Raw genomic sequence first — 25,186 nt, forward strand, 5'->3', positions numbered from 1 at the left:
GCTGATTGAGTTTTCATATACTTGTAGTTGTTTTGTCTGTAAAATGTGACGCATCCAAACTGGATGTCATGTAAAACAAAAATAAGCAGCAAATTCTCACATTTGAGAAGTTAGAATCATCAAATGTTGAGCATTTTTGCTTGAAAAAAGACGAAAATAGTTGCTGTCGATCGATTAAACCAGTGGTTCCCAAGCTTGGGGTCGGGACCCAGCAAAGGGTCCCAATATACAACTGAGGGGTTGTGAGATGATGTGAAGGATAAGAGACAAAAACATATATTTCTCTTAGAATCCTTTGTCCAAAGTTTGCTTAGTTTCACCTCTAAAACCATTCAAATGTAAGAGTCTCTTTGGCTGAATTGCCCACCAACCCTGTCCTCAGTAAAGCCCAACCTCAATCCACTTGTGTTTAAAGGACCCACTCTACCCACTGAGCTACAACCACCCCGACAGTTGCTGTTGCTTCACGACTCGTCCTCAAAGCACATCGCATTACTGTCAGTCAGACCCTGTCTCGTGTGTTTGTTTTAGCACTCTGGGAGAGCAGGAGAAAGAAATCTGGCTGGGGCTTTTGTCAGATTGAAATGAAGCTCCAGAGAGAGTTTGTGTTCAAGCCTCCAGTCAGAGTTCAAAACAAACAGCCAGTAATTGACTTGGGACACACAGGGAGACTTCTGAGGTCAGAATTGAAGGATGAAGCGGAAGATTTGCAATGAAACGCATCAGAAAAAGGCTGTTTACTCAACCTGGTTGTTCTCTTTGAAGCCAACATTTAGGTGTGGCTGTAGTTAACAGCTACTAAGCTGAAACACTGATACAGCAAAACCAGATGCCTGCAAACCGTCAGAGTTTACCCACAATCCAAAGGGCTCTCCCTCTCTCCTACTGTGGCCATGTGGGAGTGAAGTCGCTGCTCAGCCCAGGCTTTTATCGATCGGTTATGGAGGAGTCTTCTGCGCCTTATGAATCATCTGGATAACTGTGTGGTGCTTCGGCCTGCCATGTCGCTGTAACGCATAAAGAAAAAGGGATGTTCAGGAAGGCGTGTTCCTTCACATAACCTCCCGCCCTCTCGAGTTCTCTCCCTTTTATTTCAGCCGTTACTGTAGTGCCGAGCATGAATAATCGCTCCGCTGGTAGCAACTTAACGCTTCTCATTAATTTTCGGTGACAAAAGAATTGATCACAACTGTAGTTTCACGATTCACACCGGCGATATATTTTACTTTGCGGGGAAGACTTGGAACGGGCAATTTAGGCACTGGAGATAAAAGGAAATAGGGCCCCTTGAATGATTTTGGGTTTGACTAATGGCACAAAAGAGCCGGCGAGCATGGAAGAGCAGCGACTGCGAAACAAAGAGAGATTTTTCTTTTTTAAAGGACACTGAAGTCAGGGAGGAAGGCAGTAATGTGACAGATTGTTTCTCCTCCTCTCTACTAGTGGTTGCTGTTAGCAGATATTCTCTCCCAACATGAGATCATCTGCAGCAGCGTTCATCAAAGTCCAATTTTTACGCCGTGAAGCAGAAAATGTGAACCGCTGGTGTCATCTGGAAACCAGCGTGCAGCTTGGTGTGTTGCATGCTGTCTACCAATGAAAAATATAGTTTGACGAAGAATATATATCAGCTTTTAGAAAGGATGCTTCTATTTTGGTCAGTAAGGAAATGACAAACGGGGGGGGGGGGGGGGAGATATCTTATACTGTTAAAATGACTGTAATTTCAATCTAGCTATAAGATAATTAGGGTGTTGGTTTCGTGTGTTTAGCAGCACCATGTTTTGACTAAATGTGATGCTCGCTGCCTCACAAAGACCTTCAGGAATACGCCGTCTCGGTGTGTTGCTCTGTGCTGCATTACACCCCGGTCTCTCCCTCCTCCTCCTCGCTCCCTGTCACTTTGTCATCCGTGGCCCTCACACATCTGCCTGGTTGTGATAATGGCTACCTGTCAACAAGAAGCAGGGGGAGGGCAGCAGAACGCCCACGGGCCTCCACAGCACACAAACGCACACGCACACACGTGCACCGGCCACCCAAACCTCACTTCAATTACAAAGCGTGTTCCCCGGCCTGATGATCGGGGGATCGGTACATATTGGCCCGCTCAACGAACGCTTGGTTGCTGCTCAGAGCCGGCGAGTTAGTTAGCATGCAGGATGTTCACGGAAGGCTGAACAGTCGAGTGGAGAGAAAGAAAGGAGGAGAGGAACGAAGGAAAAAAGAGAGAGGGAGAGAAAGTGTAGCACGAGCTACTAGTTTTAAATTGTCATCAAATTGTCACTTTGGTGAGCCCTTCAATTTCCATCTCGCACCACAATAAAGTCAGTTGTACAATACCTTTTGGTTTATGACCAAATACCTGCAAAACTAATGTCATGTCCATCAGCCACATCTGTAATTTGTGTTTGGTGCTGAATAGCAAATGTTGTGAACATCGTATTAAATCTATCCTTTGAGAAAAAGACTTCTTAATGTTTCATTGAACCATTGAGGACAGCCATTTTTTGCTGTGGGTTTTGCTGAGTCACATATCCCAGGTCATCTGAGTGTTTTGAGAGAAGGTCTGTGAGCGAGCAATGCATTCATACCTCTGTGTGTGTGTCCTTCCTTTCTCTGTGTGTTCTCATTCATTTTTACTGAAAGGTCTCTGGCGTCGGCTGCGATCTCCTGGCCGGGGAAACTAGACAGGCTGTTCTTTTCTGCTCCGTGTCTCCCAGACAACCGCTGGCTCGAAACCGAGGGGTCAGCGGGATAGGGCGACACGGGGAGAAGGGTGTGTGTGTGTGTGTGTGTGTGTGTGTGTGTGTGTGTGTGTGTGCTGCTGTCCCGAGGATGTTTTGCTGCTGATTCAGAGGCCCAGTATAGAACAGAACACCCGTGCTTTTTGTATGCGTTGCTGCACGTGTTGTTGGGGGGGATGGCAGTGTCGGTTGGTGGAATACTTTGAATCCATTGTGAAATATCGTGAGAACCGTTGCATGTATTGTTGCTAAATCTGGTAAAGATCTTCATGGTCTCCAGAGAATGAAACCTCATGACGTTGGCGATCCCCTGACTTTGTTATCTAGTCCTTTAGTTCATCACAGGGTACCACAATGAATGATGACCAATGTCTACTTCCTGCAGACAAACATAATCTCCTAAAACAGCTGGGCGCTGTAGGTTTGATCAAACGTTACTCAAACGCGATGAACAAGTGCATTTGTTGGGGACTATTTTCAGCTGCGAAATAACACATATTTGGTGTTTCATTAGCATTTGCAGCAGCAGTCTGGTGTTTGTGAGATCAACAACAGGAGCCTCGTTCGTGTTCATGAAGAAATATGTAATCCAGTGCAACAATGTGACTCAGTAGTGTGTTTTTGGACAGAAATGGAGCTCTATGCCACAGAGGAATAAGATATATATATATATTACGACACAGACAAAGCAGGATCAATTCATTGTCGACTTCAGTCTTTTTGTGGGATTTGTTAGCAATAAGACAAATACAGAATATCGCCAGGCTTATCCTTAAAAGCTAATACAGCAGTTTGACATGCTAACATGATGGCAGACTTATTGGACTGTATTGGGACTGTAATCATGCTATCATGCTAACATTAGCATACAGCCCAGCGCAAAGTCGCGTCTCCTTTTTTCACCCAGCCAACAATTTGGTTTTTCCGCTGTGTAATAAATGTGGATGATCATTTATGTCACGAGCTATCGAGCGTCACGGGCCAACATTGTTGCGTTCAGAAAGCAGAGGAGATAAAGTTGCAAGAACCAATGCATGCAACTGTCCGTCAGATGCTTTAAAGGATTTAAAAGAGACTGTTTTGGAGAAAACTGGAGTAAAATGAGGTTAAGATGTGAGAGTTCATGGATGCACACTTTTATTTTTACTGCATCCAGGTGTTAAATGACATAAGCCTGCCTGCCTGAGATGGTGACACAGCGGTTTTCTGTACGTGTGTCTTTATGTCCACCGGTCACAACATGTAGCCTGAAGCGGTAAAGCTGAGCCTTGCGAACCCCCTTTCTCTTTCCTCGAACACACTCGAGACATTTCCTCAGACCTCCATCTCTGCACCCACTCACATTCTCCCACTGCAGCACATTCCACGTTTCCATCCCATCTGACTGTATTACTGCGGGCCAAGAGGAATCCAACAGGGGCTTTTTGCCAGCAGAGCAATTTGCAGCAGATGTAAGTGTATTATATGATATCGACAATGCTCTCAATTACACGCGGACCTTCCCTCCGACGTGACGCACTGATGTGGGCTTGTCTAGGTCGGGGCTAACTTACACTGAGCTGCTTCGGGTCGGAGCTGCAGTGTCTGCAAGCTTTGACTCGGCATGTGTCTCAAATCCCAACACGGTCATGTTCATGTCATCAAAACTGGATGTGCTGTAATAGCTTCCGCGCTGCAAAGTCTCGCCCGCTCTCAAAACAATTACGCGCTGACTCAGCACTTGATCTCGTGGCCCCGCTGCTTAAAAGTTTTTGGCTTTAATGCCTGTGCTGTTTGCTGCAATTGAGATTTAAGAGGCTGTTGAATTCGATGAGAGTCGCCGTCTCTCAAATGCGCACGGCAGTTAGGTATTGGATGAGAAAATCAATAATGCTGAAAATGTAACGATGAAAATAGCATCTGCAGCACAAATATACTGAGGTTGCAGTGTTGTTTTTTAATACACTCTTAACAAACTTAATTAAACCAGCTAATTTGTTGCAAATTTCCCCGCTGTGGGACTAATAAAGGATCATGTTATTTTTCATAATCATCTTTGTTTTCTCCCCAAATGTCAAACTGTTCCTTTAGGGTTTGGGGGTCTGGGTCAGGATGCCAGATCCAGGGTCCCACATGAAAGTCTGGTGCGCTACACACCCATCAACCACCTGGCCTTCGCACTCATACTTTCCCACCCCGCTACATGAGGGACATATTTGTCTGCATAGACAATTGTAAGGTGCAGAATTGTCCAATATGGCCTTAATTCCTTGAATACTGGGAAATTGAAACTGTTAAAAAACAAAGCAACATGTGGCTGGAGGGTTGAGACAGTAAGCTTGTCTTTAACCTTCCAGAAACTGGGTTGGTGGCCCGTCGATACGCGCCATTATCTAATCACACCACTGCTGTGACACGTCTGACCCAAGCTGTCGACCGGATAGTGACCCAAGTCACTGAACCGAGGCTTTGCAGGCTTTGCAGGCTCGGCGGACCTAATATTACCTCTCGCAGTGTTTGAGTGAGAAGGTGTGAGAGTGGCGGAGACCGTGATCGATTGTTTGCTTGATGTCTGCTTGTATTTGGCTGAGCTGTCCCACATCAATCACTAATATGGGTCTGTGGACTTGAACTGTGCAAGGAAGTCACCCTCAAGTGTTTCCCTCTAGAATAAACCTAGAGTTGAACCATTTTTATTACTATTATCTCAGCCAGGAGGATCAGGCGATCGGTCATGAGTGGTTAAGTGAGTGAGTGCACCTCTGTGTCTGTCCACTGCTAATCTCACATTCTGCCACAGCAAACTGCCTTCATGTTTTGCGGTGTGTTTGGCTAACTTCTAAAGGCCAACGTAACTAGTACACACACTGCTGTGCAGAATCACTGTTATTGTTTTGGACGATGTGTGTCGGGTAGCTGCTAACCGCTGCTATGCGGCACACAGCTCGGCGAGTTTCATTTAGTTTGTGATGATGTGTCTCGTGGGACGCCTTCAGGCTCATTGCCGGCACACATTACGGCTGGGTTTAGTGTTGTAGAGTGTGAGCCGATCGTGGGTTGTATTCATTCAATCACGCGATACAGCGTAGGTCTCCGAGTGCACCGTTCCTTCTTGGTCTGTTGGGCTGCATATGAAGTAGGTCATGCTGTATATGCTCCCTAAAGTACAGTACAGTGCTATCCATGTGGCCATGCATTTTTCATGAGCCTCGCTGTGTGTATGAGACAGGTTTGTGTGCGTGTGAGTGTGTGTGTGTGTGCGCTGCCTCAGTCTGTGAGCTAAGGAGGGACCCCTTCCTGGGAAATCTCCCTCAGTGTTTCTGCTCCTCTACCGTTAATTGAAAAGGGCAGCGAAGAAGAAGAAGAAGAGACTGAATGGCGGAGCGTCTGAGAGAACAGGGTGGTCGAGAAAACCCAGAGCGAGGGGCGATGGTGGGAGTTAAACGAGAGGCCAAGTGATGAGCTGGAGGTAGAGAGAGAGGAAGGATCATAGAGAAAGAAGGAGGGAAATCCCCGTACCAAGAGGACACACACAGACGCACAGCTGCAGTTACGCTGCTCGATGAGGAGAATAGCAATGACTAACCGTCGACAAACTGTGTGCTTTGAATCTTTAATACACTGTTTGTGCATTTTCATCTCCAGCTCAGCTCACTCTGCTGCTGCTGACAAGCTTATCCCCTCGTGGCAAGAACGTTGAAAGAGATGCAAACTTTGACCAATTAGGGATACATACGTGTTATGTATAAGCATTTTAACAAAGTTAATGATCTTGTGGGGAAATTGGGGCCTCGCAGGCGCAGAGAATTAAGTAGAGATATGAGTGAATTTTGCTTTGCAGGATAAGATTATGAATATACGTTATTATAATAAAAGCACTTATGAGAGTACTGCAACAGTACAGTTCAGGGACAAGATAAAGATTAGAAAAATGCATTAAATATATCGACATTGACAAAAGCATCTCGCAAGGTCTTTCCTTGCCGCTCCTCTGCAGCTCAATCATTGTTATGCCCTCACTAAGCCCGGAGCTCTGAGCAGGTGCACAGCGACAGCATGCAGAGCAGGAACACACTAAAGGTTGAAGACAGAAGTTGGCTGAACTTGTTTGTGTGGACTCAAAAACAAAACAGCAAAAAAGTTTAAAACAAATCGCACAAAAGCAAATTGAATCAACCAATGAGTTAGCACTATTCTTCAGTGTTTTTTCTTCTGTGACAATCAAGCATCCTCCATCTGCTGATGAAGATAATGTGATTTGATCGAGAGAGCAGCTACTAGGTGGACCTCATGGTGAGGTTGTTTTACTAACAAGAATGAACCTCAGTACTTCGAGGCATGATTCAGAAAAAGAAAAAAACAAATACAGCCTGTTTTAAAAGCACTTTGAGGAGCCTCACTGTGGATACCCATAAACTTAAAGTGCTGGAGGAGAGTGTGTTGCAATTAAGGGGAGAGTGTGGTCAGGGGGAGAGGGGAGGGAGGGACTCAAATGGACCTTTGTCTGTTTGCATATTCAGGCTAAAATTAGCCTGTTTATGTGATTTGCAGCATTCCTGGAGGCATAAACACAACCGCATGACAAGGCCAAGGGTCTCAGCGCTGCGAGGCGAAATTAATCAGAGCCAACCGCAAACAACTTCTGCAGACGGATGATTTGTTGTGCTTCATTCAATATCGGGCTTTCTAAAGATCTCTGCCCATGAAAGAAGACTATAATGACAACATATTTCCTCAACATTTCCTTTACAAATGATCTGCTAGTTGTAAGCGGCAGTCATTTATGAATGCATCAACATGTATCCTGCTGATTCGATTTTATTCACGCAAAAATCCTCAACATCCTTCTTTAAAAGGGAACTATTTTCCAACCTGGATCCTATTTTCCCACGCCAGTGTGTACAAGTGACTAATGGGGATAACTATTTATGAAATTGGTCCAGAATTGAGGGAGAGCACCGCAGACATCAGCCCCTTAAATTGCCGTGATGTAATAAAAGCGTTTCTCAATTCTTGACACAAATACACACACAAGAACATAGGACCATAGGGTCAATGTTGAAAAATACAGGAGTTACCCTTTAAAGTAAAGAGAGTTTCAGCCATGCATTAACATTTAAAACCCCAGTGCACACAGATCAAACAGGTGGCGGGCGAGTTTCATAGCAATAAACAAATGAGCTACGAGGAAGCTTGAGCGAGGGGGAGAAAGTGAGTCCGAAAGAGTCCCATAGGAGGAACCAGACCAGGTGGAGACTGTAGTTCCTCTGAATAATTCACTTCAGAAACCAGTTTTTGTCCTTGCATCATTTCAGTGACCGTGAAAGCGCATCATATCAGACGAGTGTATCAGTGTGGCAGTTTCCCACGCTGCCCTCCTTCTGTCTACTCTAACTGGGGCCAAGTGGGCATTTCCCACGATGCAGTGGAGGGCGTGTTTATGTGTGCGAGACAGAAAGAAATAGAGTTCGAGACGCATGCAAATAGGCAGAATTTGCCTTGAATTCCTGAAACTGAGTGAGAAGTTTCTTGTTTTTTTCTTTCTCCCACATATCATGGCTCATTTCCCCGGTCGGGCCCGTGTTTGTGGGTGCTTTGCGATCTCCTTGAGAGCGCTTTAAACCTCAACCCACTTAAATCTTAACCACAAGAGCGGACTAAACACAGTGACGGCGATTTCTCTTTGATTCAGAGTGCTTCGTAAATACCTTTTAGGCCTCGTACACCTCTCTTCTTACACAGATTTACTGAAGCATGGGGACTGATAATGGCTTAATTCATGGAGTAATACGACCCTCCTTGCTTTCCCTCTTTGTCTCCACTTCTGTCTTACATAACCGTCTGCTGCCTGTACAGACACACACGCAGTCTCAATGCATAATGTGTGTGTGTTACTACAAGCTTGAAGTCTGTTTGTTTTAAATGTACATTGCTGTAAACACACGGCCTTATTGTGTTCTTAATAACCGGTGAAATGACCCATTTGGACTCTGCGCTCTATTGCATCCTGATATAGAGAGGCGAAGTCCCGCCCCTTCCAGTGGACCACCATGGGACCTTATTTTGGAAAAGAAATGTATGGTAGTCAATGGCGAGAGACGTGAATTATGCAATTAATTACACATCAGATGTTTGTCAATTTAAAAGATAATTTCATACGTGTAATTCATGTCACAATTCAAACAGGATCCCAAAAAATATTTCTCTCTTCCTGTTGACTTCCTGTACATATTCTTCCAAAATAAGGTCCCATGGGGGACCCTGGAAGGGGTGAGACTTAGCCTCTCTATGTCATCCCCTTACTGTGTATCTCTCATCGTGTTTCATTGTATCTATGAAAGAATAATAAAAAGTTATTTACGGCTGGTGTGAAAGCTGTTAATTGGAATGATTGTGTGGACTAAACAACCAGACCGACACCTTGTGTGTGATTTTAGCATTGAAAAGTGTCAAGCCATCTGTACTGTGTCTATAATGAAAAGATAGTTATGCAAGTAATTTAATTTAAGAATTAGACGAGTTTTAGAGTGACGTAAAAGAAGGCAATGTTTAGGTTATTCCAGGGAGTGTAGGGGCCCTTCAGGTAAAGGGTGGGTCACCATCAAGGCTTCATCCCAGGAGGCTGGTAGTAGTTTAATAACGTATGATGGGTTTAGGAGCCAGACATACTGCACTGTACCTGCCCAGAAACTAATCAATACAATCTTAAAATCGGTGGACTGGTGCGACCTGTTGTCAGTGAAGAGTTGGCTGGAGGCTTGTCAGGAAATGTTGACGATTTCAAGAATACGACGACGTACGATAATCGAGGCAGGATGTGAAGAATGCGTGAATAACGGTCACGAGGTTACAAACACGAGCCTCAACAGAAACATGACTGAATCTCTTTTTTCAACATGCTGGTCAACACGCGTTGTACTTCGCTCACATTCGCAGATGTATCTCCCTTTATATGTGCGTTTTCAAGGACAAAGTGGAGAGCTTTTGTTCAAATAGGAGAAAGAAAATACAACACAACATACTGTACCTCCATCACCAACATCATCACGTAGGTACAAGCGGCCTCCGAGCTGGAGAGGATGAAAGCTCAAGTCCCGAAAGGCACTGGATGTTTATTCACCGTAGCTGTAATTCGGGGTCATTTCATTTCATGCTAAATCCTTCTCGATTGAATGAGTTTCTCACTTTCCAATTTGGTGCTCTGATGTGTGTGATGACTGAATCCTTTTCACTGGGATGTTCAGGACTTGTAATAATGCAGGATAACCACCGCCTCACCCGGCTTTGTCTTAGATAAGGTGCAGGAAGTATCAAAAAATGCTCCAACTGGTAGAATAGATATACGCAAATTTAAATCTATGCAGAGAACAGTTTATTTTTAGTTTACATGGTTCAGCCAAGGACTTGTAATAAAAAAGCTGGATTTAATGAGCAACCGGCCACTGTTTAATTTGGCCTTTTGCGTTTTTACAACTCGCAAATGATAATTTAGGAAGTACATCTACTTCACAGCCTTTATTTTGGTGTACGTACGGACAAATATAAAGGCGAAATCGTGTGCCTTAGTGTGTGTGTGTGTCCAACTGAATAATATGAAATAAGTGCATTTACACAAGTATATCAAAATCTAAGAAATCCAGGACGGACAGGCGAGGAGAGATTAATGTATACGATAGAAGAAACAAGCATTTTCTTTTGTTATTTCCTAAACGGAGACAGCTTTCAACCCTTTGGTGCATTGTAAGCAGGATGCCACTCACTGTACACACTCACACTCACACTTGGCAGGTTTATAAGAGCTATTTTGATAGATATGATAAATAGCACGGACCAGAGAGTCTCATGTTTTAAATACCTTCTTGTGGCGGGTAATTGCATGCAGCTGTGTGTGAACACAAGTTGGCAGTGCATATTTGTGTGTGTGTGTCTGGGATTGGCAAGTAGAGAAGTAATGGCAACTAAGATGGGGAAAAGAAAAACTTGCGAAAGGGAATGTACAATTTATTTTAAGTTGGAGAGCAGCAGGAAGTGAGTAGGCAGATAGTGAAACGATGCGTTCAGTGTCCGCCGGACACAAAGGTATTTAGACGGAGATAAGGTTCAAGCAATCAGCCGTCGTTATCAGTGAAGTCGCCAGAGTAACATACGGACAGAATATGTGTGTTGTGTATGTGCGTCCTCTGTGGGATTCCACTTCTTAAGAACGACATGAACAGAAACACACGACTCATCATATTTGCAGACACATGGTATGAACCCGTGTATTGTGTCGAAAGACGAATAGGATATGTAGCTGTTTTGTGTTTATTCCTCCGGTTTGAGGGATTGCTGCGGTCGGTCAAAGCGTTGCTTGAGCGTTAGCCACTTCTTCTTCACAGCTCCCAAAGCATGTTAAAGAAATAGCTTGATACTTTAGGAAACTAATACTTCTTTTTTGAGTTTGAGAATATTTACTTCTCTCATATCTGTTGGTTCAGTATGAATCTGGAGCCAGGAGGCGGTTAGCTTAGCTTAGCATGAAGACTGGAAGGAAGGGTAAACGGCTTCACAGGCTCTGTCCACAGGTACATAACTCCTGTAAAACCACAATTTGACGTTTTTACACTTGGTTTCTCCCTCTGGTATTAAACAAACAATCTACAACATGTTAGTGAACATGTGAGAGGTGCTTGTAGTCGTAGTTTGTCACATTTGAACAGTGCCAGGCTAGCTGATTTGCCCCTGTTTTCAGTCTGTGCGCTAAGCTAAGCTAACTGTGCGCTTGTATCAATCTCCTCATCAAACTCTTGGCAAGAAATTGAATAAAAGTTTCAACATGTTGAACTATTTCTTTTAAAGATACAAAAGTAAGTGACTGAAACTGTAAAACATTGCCGTTTCAAGCTAACGGGCTAACAGGAAGCTGTATTTGTTTTGTATTGACATCTTTTCATTTGACATTTCTGCTTGAAGTCTGCTCACATGAGATCACTGTCTCTTCTCTACTGTAAAATATATCAATTTAAAGATATTTTGCTCCATTAATCGATGTAAGCTGTTACACAAACATTGTAGTTGCAATGTATCGACTGCTGATGGAGGTTGACAGAAAGCCACGTTTTTATGCCCGTGTAATGCCCCTTCAAAGCCCTTTGCTTTTGAGCATTTCCAGCAAAACGGGGATTATTTTTCATGTTTCTTGGCAGGAAAGTAAAAAAAATATCCATCTTGGCAAATGGGCCCAACACTTCAAATGTTTTTTTCTACAACATCACAACAGTGGGATCAGTGCCCAGTGATATCGGAGAAGCTGCCCAGTTACTGTACCAGAGACTTGCACCAGTACACCATAGAAAGTAGTGATGTTTTGTTTTTAGTTTGTCTGCATATGTTCACCGCAACAACAACTACGACAGTAACATGTAGGCTGAATATGAATTTGTAACATGGTCAGATGCCAAAAATGACTAGAAGTACCAGTTTATTTACATAGCGACAATCAAATCTGTAAATAAAAAATGTTCTTTGTGTCCTAAAATTACAGCATGTGCAAAACACATTTGGTTTTTAATGGTAAAGTAAGATTCATGAGAATTTTCTCAGCCGGTGTTTAATTCTGCAGTTGGAGCAAGCTCTTCAAAACACATGGAAATATGAGCATACAATTATCTGAAGCTCCGTTTGTGTGAGAACAAATACCCAGAATATTTTTGACAAACCTGCTCTGCCCTCGGCACAGTCGCCATGTGTGTGTGTGTGTGTGTGTGTGTGTGTGTGTGTGTGTGTTTCAGTGTCTTTCTGAGTCGTGTTTACCTGCGCGGCCCAGCAGCAGCAGATGTGCGATGCTGCAGTCTGAGCGGTTTAAATGGGAGGCGGCAGTCCTGCTAACAGGCCTAATACACTCTCAGAGGGGGGGAAAAAGGGGAAAGACCAGCAAAGCATGAGGAGACAGCTGTTCGGTACATGAGCACGCTGCGTTCCTCCATCCTTTATCGTACAAATCCCCCCCCCAAAAATGTTTACAAAAACAGAAACAAGACAGTCGTCTCGCTAATAAACATGATTGGCTCACAGTAGCATGTGCTGTTAATTCATCCCTGGACAGTTGCATGGCAGGTTGTTTGCTATGGTGATGCACACAGTAGACAGATGTGCAGATGTGCTTGTTTCTTTACACGAGTGCATCTTTGCATTGAACCGTGTCCTTTAAGTTAATAATATATATCTTTTTTTCCAATTATATAACATATTTTTCTAATTATATCTTGTTTTTCTTTTGTATTTTTCCATCTTTTTGTACTTTGTGCTGCGATTCCAAAGATTCCAATTGTATATTTCTTATCTTTGGTATGTTTGGTCGCTCGTTGCTTAGAAATTCTGGAGAACAGAGCGAGAGAGATGGAAGTGTGGAGAGGTCTCTGGGTAAACCAAAACTTTCTGTCAGACCATATATAGCCATGGATCCCTGCTACTGCCCTGATGCTGTACACACACACACACACACACACACACACACACACACACACACACACACACACACACACACACACACACACACCGTCGTCACAGGATAGATGCTTTGTCCCACAGCAGAGTTCTAATCATCACAGACACGGTTTGGAAATGTTTGCAAGTTCGACACGGACACTGAGCAGCGTTGTAAATGTTTAGTTTGCAACCCAAGCTGAGCTGTTGCTTTGTTTCTTCGGTGCCCCTCTGAGAGCCGCGCTGAATTAAACACGTCGCTTTCACCGCCTCCCCCTGCTTGTCATTGTAATGACTCCCACCGATATCGTTTTATCATGATTTCCATTGCGGCTGCATGGCTAATTTCCTCGTGGCAGAGTGGATAATGAAGATAGACTTGGATTGGCTTTATCTAACCTGATGAGTTGCCAGATGATGTTTAGCCCGAATTGGCTCGCAAAAATCACTGCACTCTGTGCTTTTGAAGAAAATACGCGTGGCGTAAAAAATGAGTTTGCCAAGTTGAATTGACCTCTGACCCAGAGCTGAATTATCCTGAACAGAGCAAACGTTTGATCCGGTTTATAGATGCAGGCGTCTTGCCTCGCACACTTCACAATTGTTTCCGTAGCTTTTGGCAGGCCGTGTGGATCTGAAAAAAGCTGGCTCGTTCTGAGGGTCGCCGGTTCAAATCCTCAGACTGCCCAGGGAAATGTGAACGGTTCAAGGTTGTGACGTTCTCCGTTTACTCCCGAACCACACGGCAGGATGTCACAAAGGTCAAAACAGTGGGTCCGAACTTCACTCGGAGTTCTCCTCCTCACTAGTTCTACAGTAGAAATATTCATCTCAGTCTATGGATTAGTTATCTCATTCAGATAAGAGATTCAGAGCTGAAGTTTCCAATTCTTGATTCTGCAGATCTTCGCTGAATCGATGCTCGGTTGGCGGATTGGTGGCTGGCTGCTGTTAAGTGGAGATCTAAGGCTTTCCGTCAGAGGAGAATTGCCTTAGGAGGACACACATACAGTTCATACACACACTTACAGATTGTTTGTAGCTCTCCAGATTGTGACTGATTGGTAAGGCCGCAGTGTAAATCAATAGCGACGGAGCAGACGGTGGACTTTTCATCTCCTCCGCTTCTCTCAGGTTGATTAAAGAGAGCGGAGGAAATGTTGTCGGCCTCCGTCTCTCCGTCCTTCTGTGCCTCTTGTTAACCTGAACAGTACTGGGGTTTTTTTTTGAGGACGACGCCATTATATTAAAAATCGAAGAAAGATCCGATGTTCTTTTTGTTTTCGCAAATCCATTTCAACTCTTTGCTGTTGAAAAAGGAACTTCTCGATACTCCATTGTATAAATGATACAATCGCCTCATTGTTTCTAAACCAGCGTAAACATATTCTGAGTTTTGTGTATCCGCTGATAAAGATCTGCAGTGAGCTAATATTGGACATTTTCTCAGTCTGTTGGACTGTAGCCCTAATAGACGTAAATGCTTTTCATTGTAAGCATGCTCTTTTACAGGTGTCATTGGAAATGCATCACTTTGCCACAGTGATGAAGTAGACATTAAGCAAAGGCAATTAACTTGGGCATTAAATAAAGCACTTCCCATGAACTTCAGCTCTACGTGTGAGTTATTCACACAAGGATGCTCGTATCAGGACTGGGTATCAGGACTGCATTTACAGCGTTTAATCAAAAGTCAACATTGGTAAAAGGTTTTGAAATTAAACCTGCAGGGCTCTTGGGTCTCGGCACGTTGCCGTGGCTCAACCAAACTCCTGGTAATCTTAGAGCGGTCAATGGGGTGTTTTTCACGTGAAATCTCTGGAAACCTTTGTGCTGCTTCTGAGAAGAATCGGTCAGTTCCATGTGGATTCTGTACTCAGACGGGCGTGAGTATGAAGAGTCAGCTCGGGCCAGAGGAGGGATGTTTCCATCTCTATTTAAGGAGGTGGGCTGAGAGACAAAGCGCCAGATTGTTTAGGACTTGGAAGAAGAACGGGCTGCTCTGATGAAGCTGTTTAAGTGTATTCAGCTGCCTTCAGATGGTGGTGTCGTCTGGCTGTCCATCCCTCCAGCTGTCTGCCTTTTTCTCGCTGTACGATACAAATTTTGTCGCATTCGATATATATTCTCTCCCATCCTTCCTCTCATCTCCCTTCCTTCCTCAAAGGTCAGGGGCATTTGGGTCTCCGTGCAGAGCTGGTGGGCCTCTTCATTATATTATCACGGTTCGGTTTTCTCAAAGTGGTGGATAAAAGATGAAATGTATGAAACAAAGAGCACATAATGTCACATTATATATTGTCTAACCACACTAAATGCCTCAGTGAAGTGTGTATGAGTGTGTTCAATGTTGCCCAGCATAAAGGCAGTGCAGTAATAAACGAGCCTAAGATAAATGCAGGCATTAGTCTTCTATGCTACGGTAGATGGACAACCAGCCCGGTCTGATATTTGCCAGAAGCTGATGAGGAGGGCGAGATCACAGACAGTAAAGCTGCGCAGGAAGTCTCCTCGTAGTCAAATGTGTTGTGCTGCAAAATTGAAAAAGAATATTCAAATATGCATGTCTTCTGTAAATATTCCAACATCGTAATAACAGCTGTTTTATGTTCACTAGCTCAAGAGACTACTTGTTTCTCCCTGTATAAGCCGCACTGCACTTTGAGTTACTCGTCACTGTAATTGGTGTAGAAAAGCAGCAGCAGCAGAGAGTGACACATCTGGGAGGGAAGTGAGACGGAGAGAGGGGGAAAACACCTCTCTCTGCACAACTGCTGTCGAGTTGTGCAGGCGTGAATGGGATTTTTCCTTTTCGGTGGTGTCGCGAGGATGTGAAGCAAAAATGAGATTGCTGTCGTGCTGGTGATCACACACACACACCTTGCGCTGTAATTGTCCCTCTGTGGTTGAGCCGATCTCACCTATGACACAAACACACACGAACCTCCTGCTCAAGACATTAAGAGGGTAAAGCAGAATATGCATGCCCTAAAGCCCTAAAGCATCGTGGGGGGGATGGGCTGTCCCCCCGTGACTCACGGTTTTGAACTTAAAAGGCCAGCTCTGAAGGGACGGCGTGTGTGTTTTCAGCATCCTGCAGGTCATATCAGTTGGTTTGCTCTCGCAGCACTGCTCTTAATCTGCAAGTATCTCTTCCGCTTGTCGCTCAAAACAGGATATGAAGCAAGTCCACTTCCTGTCAGGCGTTATCTGCTCTGATGGCGAACACGCTTCACCTTCATATTGGTTCCCTTTTTGATTTCCCGTGAAGTTTTTGGTGTTGTTGAGCCGCCCGTTTCTGCGGAACAACGGCCTTTCATTTTCATTTCATTAGTTGACTTTCGCTTTAGATTCAGTCGACTTAACTTCCCTCCCTGTAAAAAATAAAAAAATAAAAAGAATCCAGGATACAGAACTACAAAGGTTTCCCCAATTCCTGCCTTCCTTTCCCTTTGAAGACGACGCTTTGCTTTGATGTAGCGTGAACTTTGCTGCAGCGTGACTCCAGCTTTAATATCCACGGTGAGAACCAAATGAAGCAAATGAAGGCTTTCGTTCTGAAACTCCGGATGAGAAGTTTGCATTCACAATGGAAAAAAATGTTTTACTACTCGAAACACCTTCAGGTCCTCTTTCAAAAGCACATATAATAGACGACACTTCCAAAGGGTTTGGGAGTCATTTCAACCTTTTTTGATCGCTTGAGGCAATGCTTTTGTAAATGGGATTCATAGGACGCTAGTATCATAAAAGTCCCTTCTTCTGATTCTTTGTCAAGCGTGAATGTCAACTTCATCTTCTTTATTATCCTCAGTGAAAAACACAAATCCATTCCCCGTTTGTTGTTGTGGAGAAACCATGCTGTAACTGAAGAGGGGTTCAAACAGAGGGCAGCATCGCTCTGCCTGCTGGGAGGCCTGTCATGACATTTGACCCTTTTACCTTTTACCTTTTTAGAGTCTCGAGATTCACAAGAGGAGGGTAACTAGCTGTGAAAGCTCGAGGCAGACATAACACTTGCAAGATAACGCTCGATTGTCGCCGTTAAACTTGAATGTAAACGTGATGTACGGTAGCAGGAGTTGTAGCACACGCAGAGGCAGCTTTTCTAAGCAGAGCTCTCCGTATAGCTGCAGCTCTTGAGGTTAATTGGGTCGGACATCGTCTGCATATTTGACCAATCCAACGATGAATAATGTAAATGCAATATTAAGTACACGAAAGCAGTCTCTGTAGTAATCTCAAAGGACTGTTGTGGGAATATTAAAGAGTTGGGTCGACCGTAGAAAAGACAAATACGATGCATAATAGTTAAAAATATAAACTCACCACCACTGTATACATTTGTGTGAAATCCACCTAAAGTCCAGTATTGACTCTCTTTCTCTGTTTTGATCCGAATAAAAATAATAATTATAATAATTATAATAGTAACAATGCACTTAATTTACAATGTGCTTTACAAAAAAAGGAAAATTAAACTCATTTAAATGAGGGTCAATAGACTTTAAATAAATGAAACAATAAAAAGATCGTCGATAATATAAATTAGGAATAATAAAAATGAGAGAATTGGTAAGAACAAATAGTAAGCTGTCGTATTCCAAAACATGAGCTACAAGAAGCTACAATCTGTGTGGTGTCATTATGAGCCACTCCCTCCACAATATACACATTTGATTCAGTGTTACAGTGAGATGAAAACATTATTCGTGGAGGATTAACTGTTTTTCTAATCAATTTCAATTAAATTGATTTGAAATTGTTCAGCTCACAGTGGGACACACACACACTGCGAAACAAGGTTTACACATTCCCTCACAAGGTGGCCGGGTATATTTGCTTGTGCAGGTTTTTTATGAGGGTTTTGCGACTCGGGGTATGGCTGCTGTGTTTGTGCAATAATGCGGTGCAGTCGTGTGTGTGTGGGGGAGGCTGATGGTGTTTGGGGCCGTGCAGAGCGCTGCTCACATGAAAGACTCATTGTGCAGCGAGGTTTTTAATGAATTGCTGAACAAATTGGTTGAAGGTACATTTGTGTGTGTGTGTGTGTTCAAGGTCAGGTTTGCTCGGTGAACAGCTATCAGATATGGAAAACAGCTCACGGGAGTTTAGGGAACATTAGCTGTGCTTCCATCCAAGTAGCTTTATGTGATTAATGAGGGATTGAATTAGTACACACCTGTATTAGGTAGTGATACGTTCAGTCAGGAAGACTCCACCTCTTATATTCAGTCTAGGCCTCTAACTCAAGAAAGAAAGTACGTGTGTTCCCCAAAGTAACACACTGCGCCAAAAATAAGACAATTGTACGGAGATTAGCTGCATTTTAAGATGCTTTAGTTCAACTTCTGCCGCGCACCTTGGATCTCACTGAGCTAGTGCTCTTTGCTGTCGGGCGTCCTTCATCTCTCTCGAGCAGCACGCATTGGCTCGTGCACTCCTTAGCTTTTATGTGGCAGTAAAAGACAACAGAAATGTATTGATTAACACTTTTCCTTTAATGGCGAATGCTTGTGGATCCGGCGAGATATACTCCATCCAAATATACTCGACGGTTGAGTTGAAACGAGTCGAGTGCTCTCTGTTGCTGCCTCGCATCACATTTTGGCTCCCTCGCCCTCTTGTCAGTCGGCTCTTTTTAACAAGCCTTCCTCCGGGTTCCTCTATAGGTCAGCGCTGTACGGGGGTCTGCAGAGCAGTGTGATCGATATGAACACATCAAACACACACACACACTCCCAGTGCGTAGAAACCAGCTGACCCAATGTAGAAACAAGCTGTGATACATGTTGTGTGTATGCATGGTGCGTGGGTGTGTGTGTGTGTGTACCGTTTCTTCTGTTTCTTTTGTGACGTTGGTGTTCCAAAGGTGTGTTCAGTTTAGTTAAGCATTGAATGCATCAAAAATAAAAAAATAAACTATTCATATGAAGTGAATTCTGTTATTTCCTCCAAAGTAAAGTGCAGATTAGAGACTAAATCGCCTAAAACTGAAATAAACAGGAATATGCAATTAACCTGTTTTAATAAGAAATCTGCAAAACAACACAAAAAATCTATATTCTCCCGCCCTACTTAATAATGTGTTTTAGAAAAAGATACTGTGAGACTCATATTTGCCTTTTTGAGAATCTGCTCTTCGTGTCAGTAGCTGCTGTCCGGGTTGTCTTTCATTTTAAATAAAGTTATCGTCGCTTAATTCTGCTTTTCAGCCCAGAGCTGCTCGGACTGGAATTCAACTAATTAGTACTTCTCACTGACGAGCTCGGAGGAGTCCATGTGAAAATGAGAGGTCATATAATTATAGCCCTGGGAAAACCCGGGGCTCTATTCGTGTAATAGTGTGTGTGAGTGTGTGTGTTTGTTTCTATGTGTGTGTATTATGTGTGTATATGTGCGTAGCTGGCTATCCACATGAGGTTCTGTGTTTCGTAGTTTTAATTGCATGCTCAGCCTTTTGCGACCCGACCTCACTTACATTCTTTGAATGCCAATATGATGAAATAGAACTTAAACTCGTCTGGCTCTAGCCCGAAATTATATACTATGCTTCTCACCTCTGGGACCAAAATACATTGAAGTTAAAACTCTTTTGTGCGAAGAAACAAAACCCAATACTTCGAACAATAAACTACAAAAGTACTCTCTGCAAAAGCATTCCTGTCCTTAATCTTCTTGAAAGAGCTCAAAACCGCTTTTTTATTTGCAAACTTCATCTCTTACTACAACAGGAAACACCACAATTAATTTAACAATTAACTCACAGTATGTATCCTTCTGTTTTTCAGTAGATAATAATAGTAATTTAACACTGCACAAACATCAATAAACAGTTAAAAGAGATGCAAAAAACGGCCCAAAAAACGTCAATCTCTCTAAAGGACATCACAACCCCCCCTCTACCTTTCCCACACTTGGCGCATTCCACAAGGAAAGAGAATCCAAATTGGCTTGGTGTGGTTTCTCATTTCCTGGTTGTAAAACAGAGCTCGGCTGCGGTCGAATAGTCCTTTTTTGAAGGTTCCTCACTGAGTGAAGTATCTCAGTGGCCGCCGTGATACGAGCTGTTCGAATCCTCTAAATGCTAAGGAAAGGTGCTTCAATGCTTCCTTTATTAGCTCCTTTAGCATAGGACACACTGGACCTTCCTTTACGGAAAGGAGAGTAGATAATTCCGCCCCACGGTTCCTTACGTTGGCAACACTTAAAGGCATGCAAACGATATGCTTATCTTACACATCTTACACAGGTTTCATACAGTTTTCATCACAAATATGTTAACTTGATCGTGTCTCTAAAACAACACAGCCATTAAGGAATTAACCAGCACATCACCAAACAACACACACTTCAATACTGAGGGATGTAACGAGTGTGTGTGTAAGTCACTTTGAGGATGAACTCTGATGTGTCTTTGTTTTCTCTCCAGCATGTGGAAGGGCCTGAATGTCAACTGCACGGACAGCACAGGATACACACCTTTACATCACGCTTCACTTAACGGACACAGGTAAGGCTCATATGTATATGTCTTTTATGCTCCTGGTAGTTTTGCTGTTGTTGCACTCTTCACTCAATTTTCTGGTGGAATGTCCTTGTGACTATTGGATTCTCGCAGAATACTTTCTGCTGCAGTTGAAGGGAGCGGAGTGGTTTTGGTTTGACACAGTTGCTCAGTCAACCGTGTTTTCCTTTTTTTTTTTTTTTTTTTGTTCGGCCTTAGTCTAAAAATTTCCTTTTGGAGACCGGGCCTCTGGTGATAACTCTTTGTAGTTTCATCACGACCAGCAGTCCCATTCACACTCATGAACATCTCGATTAGAGACATTTTAGATAAAGATCAATAGTCAGAAAATACAAAATTGCAGACACAATATTTCCGTGTTTCCCCGTGTGACTCACGACAGTGCAGCTCCCCTTTCTCTCACCTGGGCCTGCTGAGAAATCCGTTCCACAGTGTGGATTAGCTGCGAGCCCCCGACCACTATCCCAGCTTGGCACAACTGAAGGATTAGTGCTGTGATTTCAGGGGGCAATTATGTGGATTTCCTCCTTCAGATCAACCCGAGAGGAGAGAAGGGAGGGAGAGGGGCAAAACGGCAGCCTCCGAAGTGAAAATTGGGACGCCAACAAAAAAGCTCCAGAAGGAATGATTTAATCGTTTAGGTGGGAAAGTAAAAAGAGAAATGGCATTTAAGATAAAGACAGAGGAAACCTGGCAACAGGCTGTGCTGGTTTCAGAGATGTTTTATTCCGGCTGGGTTTCAATTGTTTTTTTTTAGATGATTTTAATCATATAGTTGTTTTTTAAAAAGCCTTTTTGGTGATGCAAGCTCATCAGGCTCAGCAAGAAACCGAATATTCTCATATTTGACCCAGAGATCCTCAGTGTGGTGCTGCTGTACAACTGCCATTTAACTGCCAGCGAGTTGTATACAGATATGATAAATTATTAATTATCAAAGCAGTTCATTAAGGCGTCTCAGTGCTGCTCTCACCCCCGATCCTGGGAGAGGTGTTGCCCTTCTCTCTCCTCTGTGTCTCCCCCCGCTGGCATTTCGAATGCAAATGAAGCACTTCACCTTTCCTCCTCCTCGGAGAGATGACAACTCCAGCTGCACTGTGATTCGTGTAATAGATGTTACTTTATCAAGAGAAAAATGAAGTATTCGCAGGGTAACGTTATAATATATTTGATTTGGTGTTCGCAAGGGAAATGTGATAATATTTCATGATTCAGACTACAGGTCATAACGCCCAGCTCTGCTCTCGCTCTCTCGCTCTCTCGGTCTCTCGCTCTCTCTCTCCATCCTTCCATCCCTCCATCCTTCGATCTGTTGATATATTGACCTGTGTGAATATCTGTCTCTCTCAGGCAGGTGGTGCTAAAGCTGCTCCAGTTCGAGGCGTCCACCAACCTGGCTGACAGCAAGGGTTGCTTCCCGCTGCACCTGGCCGCCTGGCGGGGAGACGTGGACATCGTCCGCATCCTCATCCACCACGGACCCTCGCACGGCCGGGTCAACCAACAGGTAAACACCGTGATCCCGTCGTCATCCTCTCAAAAAAAAACCTTCGTCTTCAACGCCACCTGTCAGAAAGTCCTCCTATGAAGCCATAATCACAGAAATACAATTGAAATTGGTAATTTTTAGCAGTTCTGTGGTTTTGTTTGTTCAGAGGATATTAAGCTATATTGCTGCTCTTTTTGCGTGCAGATGCTTGTTAATTGATCGTGCTGCTGTTATCCCTTTATTGTGGTCTGTACGGGTCAGCTCTAAATGTCCCGGGCCCTGACCTCGGACATATTTTTGGGAGCAGAGACTCATAAGACTCATAAGAGCGTCGTTAAAACTCCACGTCTGTATTTCTGTAGCTTAGAGAAGCCGTTGTTCATAAAAATATACATAAATGTGTTGTAGCCCTCTTAAATGTTCAATGACCAATTGTGGCTGAAATAAAACCCCCACTTTCCCTGTGTGCTGTAAGTGCTCCAGAGGGCAGTTCTATCAGCCAAATTAAAGTTGAGTCCTTGCGTTGTATTTCTCGGGGCATTTAAGCCGGCGCTGCCACCGGCCGTCTCCTTCTGGCTCCCGTCCAACAGAGCCTGGTTCTTTACAGATCCCAGCGATCTCTCTCTGACAGCCGGGTGAGCGGTTCAGCTCTGGGAGCGTTCAGCCTGCCACTGCTGTCATTCCTCATCAGCAAAAATGACCTTCTCCTCCTCCCTCGCTCCCTTTTTTTTTTCCTGTCCATCTCTGCTTGCAGCATGTTGATGATGTCACGGCTCGTCATTTTTGAGTGTCTTTTTAAATACTCCTACTCCTGATGGCGGTGCAGGAGCGGACCCCCCCGGGTTATTGGAGCGCTATTTACTCTGCATAATAAGCACATTTTCCTCCGTCACCATTAGCCAAATCGTTTCCCTCGGAGAGTTGTTAGAGCCTAATTGTTTCCCGTGATAAATGGTGTCCGTTGCCCCTGAAATGAAGAGGGTTGTCAGCGAGTGAACACGAGTCATTTTCTTTTTTTTTTACCCCTCCAATGATTTGTAGAGCTGATCGGGCTGCTGTGCAGGCAACACACACACGATGCTGATTGAGAGGACACTGTATGTGCTGACTTAAGTGCACAGTTGATGTGTGTGCTCTTGTATGTTGCCCATGGAACATATAGAGTACATGTCACGTGTTTTGACTTTTTTAGTTTGCGATACGCCGTGCAAAACATTCCAGTTATTTTGGTGGTGAAGTGCAGCAGGTCATTAGTGCATCTGTGTTTCCTTTTTCTACAATAACGTTCTGTTTATGTGTAGGAGGCAAGACTGATTACAAGACTGATGCCGTCTCGATTATTTGGTGGGGTATGCACATAAAAACTCAGCGTGTTACTTGCTGCATACACAACATACGCAAAGATACAATGCATCACAGTTTTTAGTTTATTGAGAAACGAAGGGCCGACGAACGTCAGTGTGACAAGAACCAAGGACAGGTGCGTTGATATCAGACGTCACCACCCAACTCCTGCAAACTGTAATTAACAGACAAGATGTAGTAGTTGGGCGCCACAATTGACATGAAGTTGACCTTTGATAGGAATACAGATGTGCTGAGTGAGAAAGGCCAGCAGCCTCTTTTTTCTTCTTCTTCTTTTGTCTGAGAAAGCGAGCCAAGTTTCAGATTCACAGATCCCCGATGACGTTGTTTTATAAATATTTTATTGAGTCGGTTTACACGTTTTCCTTTATTTGCTAGTATGCATCCATCAACCTCAAACAGAAAAGGTCATTAACAAAAGTCAGCAGTGAAATTGTCAAAGGAGGTCCAATCCATCATATATGTCCCCTTGAACTTAGAACTTCAACTCCTGCCCTCCGGTCCTCACCAGTGTTTTTGTTATCCAGTGTGATTTGATATGTGTGGTTTTTATCTTGCATGTCCTTCCTCTGTTTTTTTTATTGCTTCTGCGGCACAACCATTTGCCCCTCGGGGACAAATAAAGGACTTGAGCTTGAATTTCATAAATGTCTGTGCAAATTCACATAATTATTGTGAAACGCTGCATTAATAAAACTTGTCCTGGCAGTGAATACAGTTGAGAGCAAAAGAGATAATAATACCATTTCCCATGACGCGTAGATATTCTGATCGTACAGAATCCCACTGGTTAGGCTGGAAGTCAGCTTGTATTGGGGTAAGGAAGCGTTTTACATTCTCACATGACACCTCACCAGTTAAATCAGCTAATTACACTGATCAGCTTTCCTCATATCTCTCTTTGTATCATGCATCTCATTTTGCGCCTTATTTATCAACGGGCTGGAAATGACTGGTTTTATCTGCCCTGTTATTATCACTTTTCATCTCTCCTTCTGTATAATGAGAACCAGTGGAAATGCTACAGAGCTCAGATTCAGAAGCCTCTGCTGTGTCTCACACTGTTGCACACGGACCCAGCAACGCACAAAGACTCCAGCAGGACCGCGCTTTCACATTCTTAAAGGTGCAGCGTTTATTTTTGCCTTACGAGAGAGGCACTGCATTTTGCAGAACACCGGTGTAGCACCGGCTTTAAATGATGGTACCTGTGTATTTCATAATGCCCGTATGATGCATATTCGTACAGTGGTCTTACAGTTATGTGTCGTCGATGTGATACAGTTGTTCTCGGCTTGTGGGCATAAATCTGAATGCAAGATTTACGAGGCGTTGGTGTGTTTACGACACCTGAGCTCCATATCTTCCCGCTGTCTGTCTCGTCTGCTGTAGAAAGCAGAGCCTGCATACATTAGTCAGGTTGATGTACGGAATCCCACACACGCTCACACCCATCACCGAGACACACAGCAGCAAGCCATCAGAGGTTGAGTGCATGAGTGTCTCTCCAGAGGGACACGCTGTTACGTGTCTTCATAATGTGCTCTTTTCTTACATGAGTGCTCACCTTTTGTACATAGGGGGACAAATAGCAACACGAGACTGTGGAAAAGG

General features: G+C 43.7%; 1 protein-coding gene across 2 annotated transcripts in view; it reads left to right on the forward strand.

The window, feature by feature from the left end:
• The window catches only part of anks1b (ankyrin repeat and sterile alpha motif domain containing 1B), a gene marked incomplete at its 5' end in the record, with an annotated part of 143,479 nt that overhangs the window by 15,039 nt on the left and 103,254 nt on the right, over positions 1 to 25,186 (forward strand). For both annotated transcript variants that reach the window (XM_079294641.1, XM_079294642.1), the window contains 2 exons: positions 20,623 to 20,703; positions 22,069 to 22,225. In XM_079294641.1, coding sequence (XP_079150767.1) covers positions 20,623 to 20,703; positions 22,069 to 22,225 — 238 coding nt within the window. The remainder of the gene's footprint in view (positions 1 to 20,622; positions 20,704 to 22,068; positions 22,226 to 25,186) is intronic.

This window comes from Melanostigma gelatinosum (genome assembly GCF_949748355.1).
Source record: "Melanostigma gelatinosum genome assembly, chromosome: 22".
Taxonomy (NCBI): domain Eukaryota; kingdom Metazoa; phylum Chordata; class Actinopteri; order Perciformes; family Zoarcidae; genus Melanostigma; species Melanostigma gelatinosum.